This window comes from Dipodomys spectabilis, unplaced genomic scaffold (genome assembly GCF_019054845.1).
Source record: "Dipodomys spectabilis isolate Male_0828 unplaced genomic scaffold, ASM1905484v1 ptg000043l, whole genome shotgun sequence".
NCBI lineage: Eukaryota > Metazoa > Chordata > Mammalia > Rodentia > Heteromyidae > Dipodomys > Dipodomys spectabilis.
The window spans coordinates 24,213,196-24,229,377 of NW_024870720.1; the positions used below are offsets into that span (position 1 = coordinate 24,213,196).

At 34.9% G+C, this 16,182-nt stretch overlaps 1 protein-coding gene across 2 annotated transcripts in view; it reads right to left on the reverse strand.

The window, feature by feature from the left end:
- Cenpc (centromere protein C) overlaps positions 1-16,182 on the reverse strand; it is a 48,796-nt gene that overhangs the window by 30,991 nt on the left and 1,623 nt on the right. For both annotated transcript variants that reach the window (XM_042678316.1, XM_042678315.1), the window contains exons 2-7: positions 13,866-13,912; positions 11,976-12,046; positions 9,757-9,854; positions 7,484-7,583; positions 4,538-4,790; positions 3,312-3,521 (exon numbers count right to left, since the gene is read on the reverse strand). In XM_042678316.1, coding sequence (XP_042534250.1) covers positions 3,312-3,521; positions 4,538-4,790; positions 7,484-7,583; positions 9,757-9,854; positions 11,976-12,046; positions 13,866-13,912 — 779 coding nt within the window. The remainder of the gene's footprint in view (positions 1-3,311; positions 3,522-4,537; positions 4,791-7,483; positions 7,584-9,756; positions 9,855-11,975; positions 12,047-13,865; positions 13,913-16,182) is intronic.

The window sequence follows — 16,182 nt, forward strand, 5'->3', positions numbered from 1 at the left end:
TCACCTTTTTTATCTGATCACTGTCATTTATAACATTAATAGGTTCATAGAACTTTTTAAAACTGGGCCCTCTCCAAAACTTAGAACCCATAAATGTGTAAGTATAAAAACGAAATGAAAGCCAGGTATAGGTAGTTCATGCCTGTAATCCTAGCTGCTCAGGAGGCTGAGATCTGAGTATCATGGTTCAAAGCCAGCACAGGCAGGAAATTCCATGAGACTCTTATCTCCAATAAACCACTCAGAAAACCTGAAGTGGCTCTGTGGCTCAAGGTATAGAGCACTCGTCTTGAACTGAAGAGCCAAAGAATAGTGCCCAGGCCCAGAGTTCCAGCCCCACAACCAACGAAAGAAAAAAATGAAATAAAGGCTACTCTCGTAATATTAAATAATCTCTTTGTATAGATGCCTTTTGGGATCTGAATTTTAACTCTAATCCTGCAGTTTACAATGACACTAACTCTAATTCTCAGACAGTCATAAAACCATGTACATGTTAAGTACATACAAAACAATTCACATGATTACTGATGTAGAAACAAGACTAGTGCGCCAGTACTTCTCTAATTAGATAGAAAAGTTTCCTGAAGACAGAACTATGGTGACACACTCATTTTCCATTTTAATTTCCTTGGTTTTTTTTGACATGTTTAAACCACATATTGCAATGAGATACACAAATCAAAAAGTAAGACAAACATAAAAATTCCAACTAGTATATATATAATAGCTCTACCTTTTCCATTTAGGTAAAGAAAGATAATTAGTTTAGCCAGAATATAAGCAAAGGTAGAAGAGAAATATTTTAATCTTTTTCTTTCATGTATGAAGAGAAAGGATTGTGTATTATAAAACAATTTGAAAATGAAAATGCCTTTTTTACTTCTCTGGTCTCAAACTCTTGATAAATCTCATCATAAAAAGTAGTAAATATACTACAAAATAGACTATATTCTAATAAGTGCAACTTTCTATAATTTTGCGGTTTTATTTTAGAAAAGTGAAATCCAGAGCCAGGTGCCAGTAGCTCATGCCTGTAATCCTACCTACTCAGATGGATGAGATCTGAGGATCCTGGTGTAAAGCCATCCTGGGCAGAAAAATTCATAAGATTCTTATCTCCAATAAACTACTCAGAAAAGGCCGGAAGTGGTGCTATTGTTCAAGTGATAGAGCATTAGCCTAGCGTACACAGGATCAGGGACAGCACCCAGGCAGTGAGTTCAAGGCCCAGGACTGGCAGAAAAAAGAAACATAATTAAAATCTAATATACAACAAAAATGAATGCTTGCTGATGATACATTATTTTCAACATTTAAAGAAATAGCAACAGGACTGGGAATGTAGTTTAGTGGTAGAGTTCTTGCCTAGCATGCATGAAGCCCTGGGTTTGATTACTCAGTACCACATAAACAGAAAAAGCCAGAAGTGCTGCTGTGGGTCAAGTGGTAGAGTGCTAGCTTTGAGCAAAAGAACTAAGGCCCTAAACTCAAGCCCTAGGACTGGCAAAAAAGAAATAGCAAAATAGTTACAAATAAATCTAATTTGCTTTTGTTCATATTATTTGTATTAATTTATACCAAGGAATCAGTATTAATTTTTAAATGATGCTATCTCCAACAAAAGAACAAGAACTCTCTAAATCTGTTCAGAATAGAAAAAGAAAAAAGAACACTTCTGGATAGGCACAACAGAAAAAGGCCTTGTGAGGATGATGAAAAGGGTGACACTGATCAAGATGAACTATACTCACAAACTGCCATGTTGAACTGAAACTCCTTTTGTCAACTACTTAAATAAAAAACAAGCAAACATCTCATAATATCTGAGCTACATGGAATAAAAGTTGTTTCTGAGAAAATGCAAGAGACGTAAGTAAAAAGAAAATAAGCAAAAGAAAGCAATCATGCTACAAAGCACAAGAAATCATTTATTGCTACATATGGCTATAGTAATAAAATATCACATTAATTTTATTCACTAGTTTATAAAAAAATTACAGGCTCATGCCTGTAACCCTAGCTACTCAGAAGGCTGAGATCTGAGGATTGCGGTTCAAAGCCAGCCTGGGCAGAAAACTCCATAGACTCTTATCTCCAATAAACCACTAGAAAACCAGAAGTGGAGCTGTGGCTCAGGCAGTAGAGCCCTTGCCTGAGCTGAAGAGATGAGGGACAGCGCCCAGGCCCAGAATTCAAGCCCCATGACTCACAAAAAAAAAATTAAAAATATCTAGTAACTTCAGATATGGTATAATCAATTCTTAAGAAGAACTATGAGAAGCAGACACCAGTGGCTCACACATGTAATCCTAGGTACTCAGAAGGCTAAGATCTAAGAACAATGGTTAAAAACAAGCATAGGCAGGAAAGCCTGTGAGACTTTTATTCCAATTAACTATCAAAAAACTGGAAATGGAGCTGTGGCTTAAGTTGAAAACCACTAGCCTTGAGTGAGAAACAGCTAAGAGACTGTGCCCAAGCACTGAGTTCAAGTTCCAGGACCTACACAGGAAAAAAAACCACACATAAAAAAAGAATAACTATGAGAAATTAACGATGGGAACTGAGACAAAAGAATTTCATCCATTCACTCAACATGGTTTTACAGAAACACCCTAGTACGTTTACACTGTAACAAATATCACAGAAAATATATAAGAACTCCTTGAGAGAAGTACTTCCCTTAAGTCTTAAATTAGAAATATAAAAGAAAGCAAAACTGTAAGGCAATAAAATACTTTTAGAACACTGAAGAGAAACTTGAAAAAGACTAGAAACTGATTACAGACCTTAAAAAAGAATGATGGCTCACAGATGACAAGGGGAAAATGTTTTCCAAAGCAGACATGCGAATGTCCAAGTAGGAAGAAACTGGTGCCTAAGGAAAGTGAAAGCCTTAAAGATAAGCTGACAAAGCTAAAGCTTATTATACCAATAATTTGCTCATAACCCTCTCTGCCATTAATTCTAGTTAACTCTGAAATGTGCAGCCAGGATTGTTGTACAAAGATGAATGAATGGTGGCACTAATATGATAACAATGACATAACCTTATTTCAACATGCTTTTATTTCTTGGTATCACAAACTAGAAAACATGCCTGAGCTCATTTTCTTTCATTTCTAATTTAATATCAATTAAAGAGTGGCTTTGTGGGGTGGTTTACTAGATTATCCCTCTTTCTAGGTCAGGAAAAGTAGCTCTGTCAATGAAAAGTTTTCTAAGTTAAATAATACTAGTAATCCTTGGATATCATTCATAGATTAGAAAAAAACAAATATCTCAAAGACATTTTCCTGGTAACTCACCTAGATTCACTTTTTTTCCTTACAGTTTCTAAAAACAATGTTGAAAAACTCTTCTTAGCCTGTGGCTGAATTTCATTTTTTAAATCTTGTCTTTCTGTCTGAGATGTTTCTGCTGAGTTCCTTTCTTGTCCTTCTGAAATTTTATCTGTTGCTTCTGGTACTTTATTCTCTACTTCTACATTTTTCATATCTTTACCTTCAAAGGTTAACCTGAAAAGTTAAAAGCAAGACAAACTAAATGTTCCCATGGTGTGTTGAGTTATGGTTATTCCTTACTCTTTGACAGTGACTACATAGACCACTTATAAAAAATATACTTAACTCCTTGATCATGGATTTGTAAGACAAAAATGATCTTTATTTCCAAGGTCTCCAAAACAAAAGTATCTACTTTGTTGGGCACTGGTGGCCCATGCCTGTAATTCTAGCTACTCAGGAGGCTGAGATCTGAGGATCACGGTTCAAATCCAGCCCAGGCAAGAAAGTCCGTAAAACTCTTATCTCCAATAAACCACCAGAAATGGTACTGTGGCTCAAGTGGTAGAGTGCTAGCCTTGAGCTGAAGGGCTGAGGGACAGCGCCCAGGCCGAGTTCAAGCCCCACCACTGACAGAAAAAAAAAAAAAAGTTTTAAACAACAGAACCAGATTTACAACTCATTTGTATTTTTCTACCCTCAAATATTGATCCCTCCTTTCTATTACAAATAATAATGAAAATACTAATTATTTCATTTAAGAAATTATGGAGGGCTGGGAAGATGGCTCAGTGTTAAAGCGCTTGTCTTGCATGCCTGAGGCCCTGGGTTCGATTCCTCAGCACCACATAAGCAAAAAGAAAAAAGCCAGAAGTGGCGCTGTGGCTCAAGTGGTAGAGCGCTAGCCTTGAGCTGAAGAGCTGAGGGACAGCGCCCAGGCCCAGAGTTCAGGCCCCACGACTGGACCCAAAAAAAAAAAAAAAAAAGAAATTATGGAAAACAACTCTCATAAAGGAAATAAATTTCCCAGACTATAGAAAATATAACCCTCTAACTTCTCAGAAGTATACTTCAAAGCCCCCCTTACCAATTAAAAACTGAACATATACCCAAAGTGTATTTTTCTTATATTTATACCTTAATCTTCTACAAACTAAATTAAAAGACTGAGTTAACTATATAAAAGGTGAAAATATATATATATATATAAAAGGTGAAAATTAAAGTAGGATTATTACTATTGAAATTACCTTTTTTTGGTTTTAAGAGAAATTTCTGTACTTGAAGACGGCCTATTTACTGAATTTCTAAAATTGTAAGCACTTTGCACTGTAGATGTTTTTCCATCCAAAAGAACAACAGGTGAACCAACAGATATATAAAATTCTTCATTAGCTTTACTGTAATGATCACGTAGTTTCTTACTTGACTTCTTTTTTGAGTCAGGTGTATTTTTAGAACCAACATCAGCTGCCAACGTTTTCTGAACTTCATGCACATGAACTAGAAAATTATATAGATATTGTCAATTATAAAAATATCAAGATCAGTTTTATAAAATTCAGCAATAATTTAATCAGAAGTAGCTTTCAGACTACTACATTTAGAATCAAATATCTATGATTAAAATACATATATGCTTTTAAAGTTCTAATCTATCAAACCAATAAACTGAAACATGCATTTGGTCTATGTTAACAAGTTTTAGAAAGATAGAAATCCTTGACTACAGAAATCCCATAAACATACTGACACAGTATTGAGATGGGAATAAATTTGTACATTGCTAGAATGAAGAAAATAAAGAAATCATGAGATTCATCTATGTTTAGGCTAAGAACTGGTAAGTACGGTAGATATATAAATACAAATATACACAGATAGAGTTGATATATATATGCATATATATGTATACACACATACATACATGTATGTACCAAAACATGTATATCTAAGCAAAATAATATATTTATATGCTTATATAGTCTCTTAAGCCTAAGTCTTAAAGTGTCAAATGTCAAAAAAAAGAATGGCTAGCTATTCATATTAATTTATACATTTAAAAAGCAAAGACTATTAATATTAAATGAACCAAAAAGAGGGTATGGGTTCTTAAATGAAATGTCATTTCCTTGCTTGTTCCTCTGAGTACAAATAATTTTCTTAGAAATTACCTATCAATCAACAATCATAAGGCTCTGAAAGCTGGAAGGAAGAAAGGAGACTAGCCAGAAAGCTCAAGACTTAAGAGGAACAAACAGGCAATGTGATCTATTGGGTTTTCTCTTCATTTCCTACATTCCTGGGCTGAACACCTGCGAGGCCTGCAACATGTGAAGGTATGCGTCAGAACTTCATTACTTGCTAGAACTGAATACTGTACTTTCTGTACATACCATTGGTTGAGGGACATTTGAGTTGTCTCCACCTTTAGGGTATTGTGAATGAAGAGCCTATTAACATTACTATTCAGGTGTCTAACTCTTTTCTTTTAATTCTTTTGGGTATATACTAAAAAATAGAATTCTGGGTCCTATGTTTAACATTGCTAACCTGATTTTTCAAAGTGGCTAACAATGTCACATTCTCACCAAAAATTGCATGAGAGTTTTGATGTATCCACATCCTCAGCAATATGTTGTTATGTTTCCCTGTTTCCAGGTATCAGTTATCCCAGTGGGCAAAAAGTGAAATACCACTGGTTTCTTGATTTGTATTTCTTTTATGCAGGATGATTTTTGAGCATCTTTTCTGAAGTTCATTAACACTGATACATCTCCTTTGGAGAAATGTTTAGTCAAGTCCTTTGCCCATTTTTCAATTATTTCTTTTTTTAGTTGTAAAGTGAGAATAGCTCTTTAAATATTGAAGCTACAAATCTTTTTTATCTTTTTTTTTTTTTTTTTTTGGTGTCAGTTGTGAAGCCTGAACTCTGGGCCTGGATGCTGTCCCTCAGCTTTTCAGCTTAAGGCTAGTGCTCTACCACTTAAGCCACAGCACCACTTCCAGCTTTTTCTGCTTATGTGGTGCTGAGCAATCAAACCCAGGCCTCATGCATGCAGGGCAAGCACTCTACTACTGAACCACCTTACCAGCTACTGAAGCTATAAATCTCTTATCTGGTATTTTCCTACGTATAAGAATAGATTAGTTACTTTTACATAAGTACTGCATATCTGCAGCATAACAACATTGTACCGACACAGGGAGAAACAAACTGACCAAAATTTATTAAGCATATTGAATTATATGATATTCAATACATAGTAAAAATAGTACATTTAAAGGAGACCATATTACTAAGTTAATGAACAGATCTAATAAACCATCTAAAGAAAAATTTGGAAGATTTACATACATTATATACCAACACTCAGATAGACTAAAGGCTGAGGGGGAAAAAAAGATACAAAGAAGAAAGCTTGAGTTTTTACATATAACATTAGGGTAAAGAAGATTTTTAACCAAAATAGGAAACTCTGTGATACAAAATCACATATTTATCAGTTGAGATACAAAGTATTCATTATAAAAAGTTAAAAAACAAAATTTAATAGTGTTGTTATAATTTGGAAAAATGTCACACAAATTATGGACTTATAAATACATATATATTTACATATAAACACATCAATCCTTATATTTATATGCATATGTTTTCACTTATGAGCACTAAGGAACAAGATTATGCAGACAATTAGATTCTCCTTTTGAATTTCTGACTCTACTACTTTCAAATGGAATCCTTCTAATTTGAAAAGATAAAGTAACACATATTGACTAAAGGAATGCAGAAAATGGAAAGAGGAAAAAAACATTAACTATGAACTTGAAAATCAAAATATATTTTCATTAAATTCTCCTTAGGCTGGCCATGATTTTGCTACCTGAACCACCATAATCAGTTATAACTTTTTAAACTACATCTAGAAACCAGGTGCTTGTAATCCTAGCTACCCAGAAAGCTGAGATCTCATGAGGACTGTGGTTTGAAGCCAGCTTAGGCAGAAAAGCCTGTGAGACTCCTATCTCCAATGAACTACTCAAAAACAAGTTGGAAGTGGCACTGTGGCACAAGTGATAGAGCACTAGCCTTGAGCACAAAGAGGCTCAAGGACAACGTCCAGGCAGAGTTCAAGTCTAAGGACCAGCAAAAAAAATTACATCTAGACAATACATTTGAAAATACTACCAACCTGGTCTACTGGCAGCTTCGGTTGGTTCTACAATACCTTGAAGAGAGGCTTCTTTCTTCCTTGAGGAAACTGGAATTGACTTTGGATGTGGTGTCTCGCTCTGGGTATTAAGAAATTTATTAACTCTATTATCACTTCTGATTAAACACATTTTTAGCTGGTAGTATACACTAAGTAGTAATAGGAGATTAATAAACTTCGATACAGTTATATATACACACATATATATAAATACACATATATACATACACAAATATATATATGTTCATATAAAAATTATAAATACATAATATACTATATAACATATACTTATATATATACATATATATATATATATATATATATATATAAACCCCCATATAAGAGAGCCAACAGGTAATAAGACTGAAAAAAAAATCAAATACAAATAGAATTAGAAACACAAAAGCAAAATAGGTAGAAGTTGGGTGCTGGTGGCTTATGCCTGTAATCCTACCTACTCAGGAGACTGAGATCCAAGGATCACAGTTCAGAGCCATCTCAGGCAAAGAAGTCCCGTGAGACTCTTACCTCTACTCAAAAACCAGAAGTGGATCTGTGGCTCAAAGTGATAGGGCACTAGCCTTGAGTAAAAGAGTTCAGGGCCGGGTGCCGGTGGCTCATGCCTGTAATACTAACTGCAGGAGGCTGAGATCTGAGGATTGCGGTTCAAAGCCAGCCTAGGCATGAAAGTCCTTATCTCCAATAAACCACCAGAAAACCAGAAGTGGCGCTGTAGCTTAAAAGGTAAAGCACTAACCTTGAGCTGAAGAGCTGAGAGACAGCGCCCAGACCCAGAGTTCAAGCCGCATGACTGACAAAAAAAATAATAAAAGGGTAGAAGAAATAGCTAAAAGCCAAAAAGTCAAAACTTAGGAAAGTATAGAATAAAGTCTGTATTTCACAATACAGGCCTTAAGAAACTACTTGATCAGTCTGCACAGGAAGGGCAAACACTCAGGTGAGAAAGCAAAGCTGAGGATCTAGGAAGGTCAGAATTTACAGGGTAAAGCATAGAACAACAGAGAACACCACAAAGTGAAAAACTCCAAAGAGGTGTAGACCTTTCTCTCGAGCACTCAATATATACTGATCAGAGTATATGTAAGAGAAAACCATGGGAAGCCAGAGAAGGGCACAAATTAAGTCTATGGGGAAATAATTCTCTTAGTCACATAGAGTATTGCCTATGCTGCCAGTAAGAGTAGAAAATTTCCACAAGTTAGGGGACACTAAGATTAGGGTTCACAGAGAAATTTTGCCTCACAAGTGAAGAAAATTATATGCGGATAGTTTTTAGCTCAGTGTCTCAAACTGTTACAAGGAGGAGTGTTTCTGGCCTACTATGAACTTCTCTCAAAACACTGATACTAAATACCTATGATATACTTCAAGAAGCAGAGAAAATATTGTGAATGAATATGGATGTATATATCTTAAATATTAGCAACCACATCAGAAAAGTTAATACTTTATGATCAGGTCAGATTATCCCAGAAATGAATTGATCACATTATAGGTCTTTCAATTCTGAAAGAAATGGCATTCTTCATTCCTTGGAGACACATGATACATATGTGGGCATACACACAAACAACACACACTCATACACATATGTGCACATCATATGGTAACTACATATTTACAAGTTTTTAGTAAATATTATTGCTAGCTGTACATGACTTTTCTAATAAACATTTCTACATTTAAATAATTTGTCTCTGTATCATTAGCTTTGAATACTTTGTAGCTAGGAATAGAGCTCAGTCATAGACTGGGTACTTAGTACGTGTAGGACCCTGGGTTCAAACTTAGCACTAAAAAAAAAGAATTCATTGAAAATTTACTCTTTTGTATACAAATGTATACAATGAGTTCTTTTTAAATCAACATTCTTTTAAGATATATACAATGAAAGATTGGTTTTCTAACACAGCAATATAGTTCCTTTATCTTCAGAAAATAACCAAACTTATCAACGAGAAACTTTAATAGTTTCCCATTTCCCTAAAACTCAGTTATCATTGTAGAGTAATGAAAATGATGGCTATAATTTGTAATTTTAATTCTCAACTCCCAATTTAAACCTATGTAACATCAAATCAAGATTTTTATACTATTCCTCCAAAGTTTATAGAAAATTAATGAGAATATAGTATTCTCTTTCAGGAACAAGACTAAAAATACATAAGTATTTTGTGTATAGTTTCACTTATTAAAATTTTAAACCTATATTCATTCTTCTTTTGGCTTACCTCTTTGCCTGGTGAACATATATAACTGCCTTTCACTTTGGTTGCTGAACAACAATGCATGGATTCTTTAGAATTTATAATAAAATCATTGACGAGACCTACAAGAAAATTAAGAAATTTTTAAAAATTAAATACTACATATTATCCAATGGCTAGAATTAAAAGTGACTTTATACAATGCATAAATAACTGCATAAAGAATCTGTTGCACTGGGATCTGGTAGCTATGCCTAGGATTCTAACTACTCAGGAAGCTGAGATGAGGACCATAGTTCAAAGCCAGTCCAGGCAAACAAATCTGAGACTCTTACACCCAATTAACCAACAAAAAAAAAGCCAGGAGGAGGTGTGGCTCAAGTGGTAGAGTGCCAGCCTTGAGTGAAAAAGCTAAAGAACAGCACCCAAGCACTGAGTATGTGCTCTACATGAGCACATGCAAACACAAAAACCTACTTTAAAATATGATATAAAAATATATACCATGTTAAATATTACATCAATATATAAAAACCTTTAAACAATTAACCTAAAAGCAAAATAAACAAGATTCTTGAAGAAACATATATGAGCTCTTATTTCAGAGCACTTTCTTCATTGGCCTTTTTCTGTGCTACTCTAAAAGGATACCTCATGCAAGGATAGCGATGTAATGCAGTGGAAATACTTGCCTAGTGACTGTAAATCCCTGGGTTTGATACTCAGTAGTTGAGTGTAATCCTAGTTACTCAGGAGACTAGGATATGAGTTAGCTAGCCATGAGCAAAAAATGCTCAGCACCTAGGCCTTGCCACAGGATCAGCCAAAAAAAAAAAAGCTTGAGACTTGCTGATTTACAAAAAATATGAATTTTTTTTGATTGTGTGGTCTGAACTAAGGGCCTTGTACTTACTTACTAGCAGGTATTCTATCTATCAAGTACCTTCTTGTTATGTCATACCAAGGCAGAGTGCTAAGACTGTGAGCAGCTGAGAGCCAGAGAACTCACAGCCTCAAGAACTTTGGTAACTGGCAATGGACCTCGCAAAATCTGACTTCTTAACCTTGGTGCATCAGAAATTAAATTTCCTTTTTTTTTTTTTTTGTCGTGGGGCTTGAACCATATATGGGCCTGGGCACTGTCCCTCAGCTCTTCAGCTCAAAGCAAGTGCTCTACCACTTGAGCCACAGCGCAACTTCCGGTTTTCTGGTAGTTTAGTGGAGATAAGATTCTCACGGGCTTTCCTGCCCAGGCTGGCTTTGAACTACAATCCTCAGATCTCAGCCTTCTGAGTAGCTAGGATTACAGGTGTGAGCCACTTACTCCCAGCTCCAATATGTTTTTGAGGGACAAATTCAAACAACAGTATTCACAATCTCTCCTTTATTTCTTTTGCTGGCCTACTCTCTTATTCCACTCTTTTCATGATGATCAGCACTTAGGAAAGTTTTTGCCATAATTAACTACTTCCTTAGAAAGGGATAGATGTAAGCTCAAAGATTACCTCAAGTGCTAATGATCCCAAAAAAATTCTACACATTTATCTTGTAGATAAGTCTAAACACAAAATCCATTTGTTCCATATATACCTTTTACATATTGCCTGGATGTAATTTTATACAATGTTTAATACTTTGTGCATGAAATAGGCTTATAGTTAGGAATTCCACTTGTAATATCATGTCTAAACTCAAAAAAGTTTGGATTTTGGAACATTTCAGATTTTGGATTTTCAATTAAGGATGCTCAAATTGTATATAAAATTCTTTCTGTTATATATAATAATTAAGAAACAGAGAACTAAAGATAACTAATAACTATCAAGCCAGGCACTGGTGTCTCATGCCTGTAATCCTAGCTACTCAGAAGGCTGAGATCTGAGGATCACGGTTCAAAGCCTGCCGGGGCAGGAAAGCCCTTGGTGACTCTTATCTCCAACTAACCACCAGAAAACTGCAAGTGGACTGTGGCTCAAGTGGTAAAGCACTAGCCTTGAGCTGTAGAGTGCAGAGACAGTACCCAAGCCAAGTTCAAGCTCTACAACCAACAACAACAACAAAAAATTACTATCAAATTATTATGGTTTTTAATCAGTATTCAGTAATATAAAAGGATTTCATATTTATACCCAAAATTACATGAAATCCTAGAACATATTTGTTACATTTGATACTAATTCACATGACAAATATATAGTTAGATTCATTGTATCCTCCAAAGCTATCTAATAATAAAGCCTTACTCTTTTCTTCAAAACAGTCTTGTAAGATTTCCAACATGTCCTGGCCTTGCTTCGCATGAATTTCAGGTACCCTAATAAGAAAAAAGAGAAAGTATGCCATACAGCTTCTGTAAGACATTAGTCATGTTACCCCTACTTGAAAGTTCCCGAACTCTTTATTATAAAATGTTGGTTTAATAGGAAAAAGTAGAGATCCACTGTTCATTTTCCCCAATTCTCCAATAGGACCATTTGGAAAAACTAAGATAATATCGCAACCAGGAGGCTAGTGATAAAAATCCAACATCCAGGTTTGTCCTGTTCTACAGGGACTCAACTGCTACATGACTTGTGACTCTAGTTTTTATAATTTCTACAAGCTCACCTAACAAAACAACCAGGGTTAAGATATTAAACAGTTTGACCATCATAAAGACCTTTATTGCCCTTTCATAAACACCTCCAGCTCACTCTAACTTCTATCTTGATTCCTCTCTCCTTTCCATGCCTAACCCATGGCAACCACTAATCAATCCTCCATTTAAAAGAAAAAAAAGTGCTATTTGAAAAAAATCTGTACAAATAATCACCTCGTATTTAAAACTTTAATTCTTGTATATTCATTATAAAACTCAGTTAATATGGAGACAGAAGAAAATCACATAGTATGTTAAAAATACCAACAAAGAAAGACCTCATGTCTACATCTTGGGGTTCATTTCGCTTAGCATCATTTTATATGGTAATATATATATAGCTTTTGAGCTTTTCTGCATCTGATAAGCTTATCCTAGATGTATACTAATTATTGTATTAAAAGGAAAACCATGGGACCTATATTTCTTTGGATCTGGCTTACTTCACTTAATATGATTTTTTCCAAGTCTTTCCATTTTCTAACAGTTTTTCGGTTTACTAGAGATGAGTCTCATGAACCTTCCTGCCCGGACTGGCTTTGAACTTCCATTGTCCTGAGTAGCCAGGACTACAGGTGTGAGTCACCAGCACCTGGCCTATAACCTTAATTTTTTTTTTTAAATTTTATATTATCGTAAAGATGCTGTACAGAGGGGTTACAGTTACATGAGTAAGGTAATGAGTACATTTCTTGTTGAACATTGTTACCCCCTGCTTTTTTTTTCCCACCATCCTTCCCTCTCCCACAAAAATGATGGGTCAAATGACCTGAGTTTATAAATCTAACTAGTATTAATGATAGATTAAGGTCAGATGGCAGATTGCCATTACAAATTCTAGACTGGACACTATCCTTAATACATGTATCAGTATACATACTGCCATTACAAACACAGCCCTGCTACTCCCTGGCTTATAGACAGGGCTTGAGTAGATGAAATAACTTGACAAAGGTAATTATGCAGAGTCAGTGTTAAAACACGGGTCAACAATATACTCTAGACTGATGGTAAAACAGAAAGTCTAACTGATAATAAAATAGGACATCTGACAGTTACCAAGTGATTGAGTAGTCTTTTCTAATTTTCAGAGGGGATATATATCATTTACTCACCAAGTCCTACAGGTTTTAACTTTATTTGTTTTATCTCTTCCTCTACTCATTTCTACCTTGGTATAAAAGCACCCTAACCATACTATGACAAGTCCTGCATTAAACTTTTATGATATTTTATAAAATATAGGAGGGAATACATCTTGTTGGCCTTATTCTCAAGAGGTCTTCAGACAACATAGTTAAGCCTACAGTAGATGCCTATATCAAGTACATCCATTTGCTTCATCTGATCTTGCTTTCTACAACTTCTATCATATTCACTCTTTTAAATCAGGTTTGTCTGATACTAACAAATATTAAGTATTCTTATTTGGGCACTTTTATGATACTATGTCTAGAATGTACTTAAAAGTTTAAATAGATTTGTAAAAAATCACCTGGAAGGCCGGCAAAACCTCCTCCTGTAGTCATTTTTGAGATAGTCCTGAAAGAAAAGTTAATTATTAATTTGGTATCTTTGTTTAAAATACAATCAAATATAATTTACCTTCAAAGGAATTTGTTTCCAATATGAACATATAAAATATTTCATTTTCTCATTTATTTATTTAGCAAAGCATCTGTGAAATGTCCATTTTAAACTTAATTAGAATACTTGTAGATCAAGTAAAAAATAAATGCATGTTATAAATACTAGAGCAAGAAAATAAAATTTTCTGAATACTAGGGATTAAACCCAGCACTACACACAGAACCACACTAAGCAAGTACTCTACCACTTACGCCATGCTTAGTTTTTGTTTTTGCTTTTGAGAACCTCTTACCACATTGCCCCAGCTAGCTTTGAGCTCATAATCCTCCTGCCAGAATCTAGTAAAAACCTGGGATTATAACTATGTATCACTATGTCCAACCAGAAAAATTATTAGCAATGGAAAACATGATTGCCTAAGATTGAAATAATTAAGAAAAACAATAAAGAACAAAAAGAAATTATAGTCTAACATAATATAAAATCAAATTTCTCAAATGTGTAAGGCACAAAGTACTGCACAATGAATTTGAAAAATCCTTATCTCTGAAAGTAATAGTAAAAACTGACAATAAAATAAAATCTGGAGTCTGTAGGAAGATGGCGGAGTTAATAAAAGGATTCCAGAATGCTTCCAAAAACAGTGAATGTATCCTTACTACCAACAAAGAGGCAGGAAATAGGGATAACAGGAAAAATAAAACACAAATAATTGTTGACATTTGAAATCAAAAGATCAGAAAATAGCTGATCTTCTATGCTATTATAAAATCTATAAAGGTTATTTCCTAATTGAAGATTGGGTAATTATAATATAAATAGTAGATGCTTTTTTAAAAAAAGCATTAGCAATACTGTGTGTATTGAGCCTCACTTTTACATAACTTAATGAATATATAAATATGTGAAATAATTTAGTAAAAAAATATACAATTTTTCTAGGTTTATCTTATACTCTATCCCAGCACTGAAAGTCAACATTTTCAATTAGATAACTAGGCTCCTTTTATTTATTTTTTTTCAGGTAAGGGGTAGGTTTATTCATCATGCCGGCTGGCACCGGGCCATCTTGGTCCTCCACACGGTGGGGAAGGGCCTGGGAAAGAGAGCTGGGAGATCTGGGAAAGAGAAAGAGCTGGGAAAGAGAGCGAAAAGAGCTAGAAAAGAGAGAAAGCTAGAAAAGAGAGCGTCTGGGAAAGGTTGGAAAGAGAGAGCTAGGAAAGAGAAGGGAGCTGGGAAAGAGAAGGAAAGAGCTGAGAAAGAGCTAGAAAAGAGCAGAGAGACTAGGCTCCTTTTAAAAGAATATTCCTTATAAGACAGGAACTGGTTGTGTACCCCATACTTCACAAAAGCTGCTGTCTATTCTCCAGCCTCTTAGAAAGTGAATGTATGTCTGCACATCCATATCACACATTTAAGCCTATATTTCTACATATCTATCATAAATACTGAAAGCTATGATTTCATAGTGATTCTTAACATTCCAATCTGAAAATATAAGTCCATTCTATTTTTTCCTTTCTCACATTTATAATTTCCTTCTCCACAGTATGGACACTGGCTTTCATAACTAACACAGTTGGGCATTTTTCAGACCTATCAATCCTATATCCTCCATCTTTACTTGTACCAAGGCACTGCCCTGTGAAGATGTCCTTGTGACACCAATCAGGTTCCAACTCATCATGTTGAATCAATACTTACCTTCCTTTATGGATTCCTCCTCACTCCACAACAGGTTGCTGCCTTTTCATTAGAACACCTACTTTTACCTCACTTGGACTCCAACATCTCATTTCCTATATGAATGTTTTCCCTTTCCCTGCTTAAGCTCACAGCATCCAAAGATATATAACAAGTTTCCATTTTATTATGAATCTCTCACCATACCCCCAGTACTAAAGACGAAAGCTAGAGCCCTAGACATGCAGGCAATGTACTGTATCACCATGCCATCCCTCCAACCTTGCTATCAAAATATTTATAATAGACTCCCTGTTTGTGTGATGAATTTTTTTATTCAAGCACATAGGATCTATGACCACTTTCATCATGGTGAAATACTGAAACAAACTCAACTCTGAGCATGTTAATTACACAAACTTCTAAAGCCTAATTTATGGTCATTCTTTAATTGAAGGAATCACAAATTTTGTACCGTGAAATGTCTTTGAACCTTAACACCCATAAAGTACTATCTCTTCCTCTTTTAAGAAATTGCT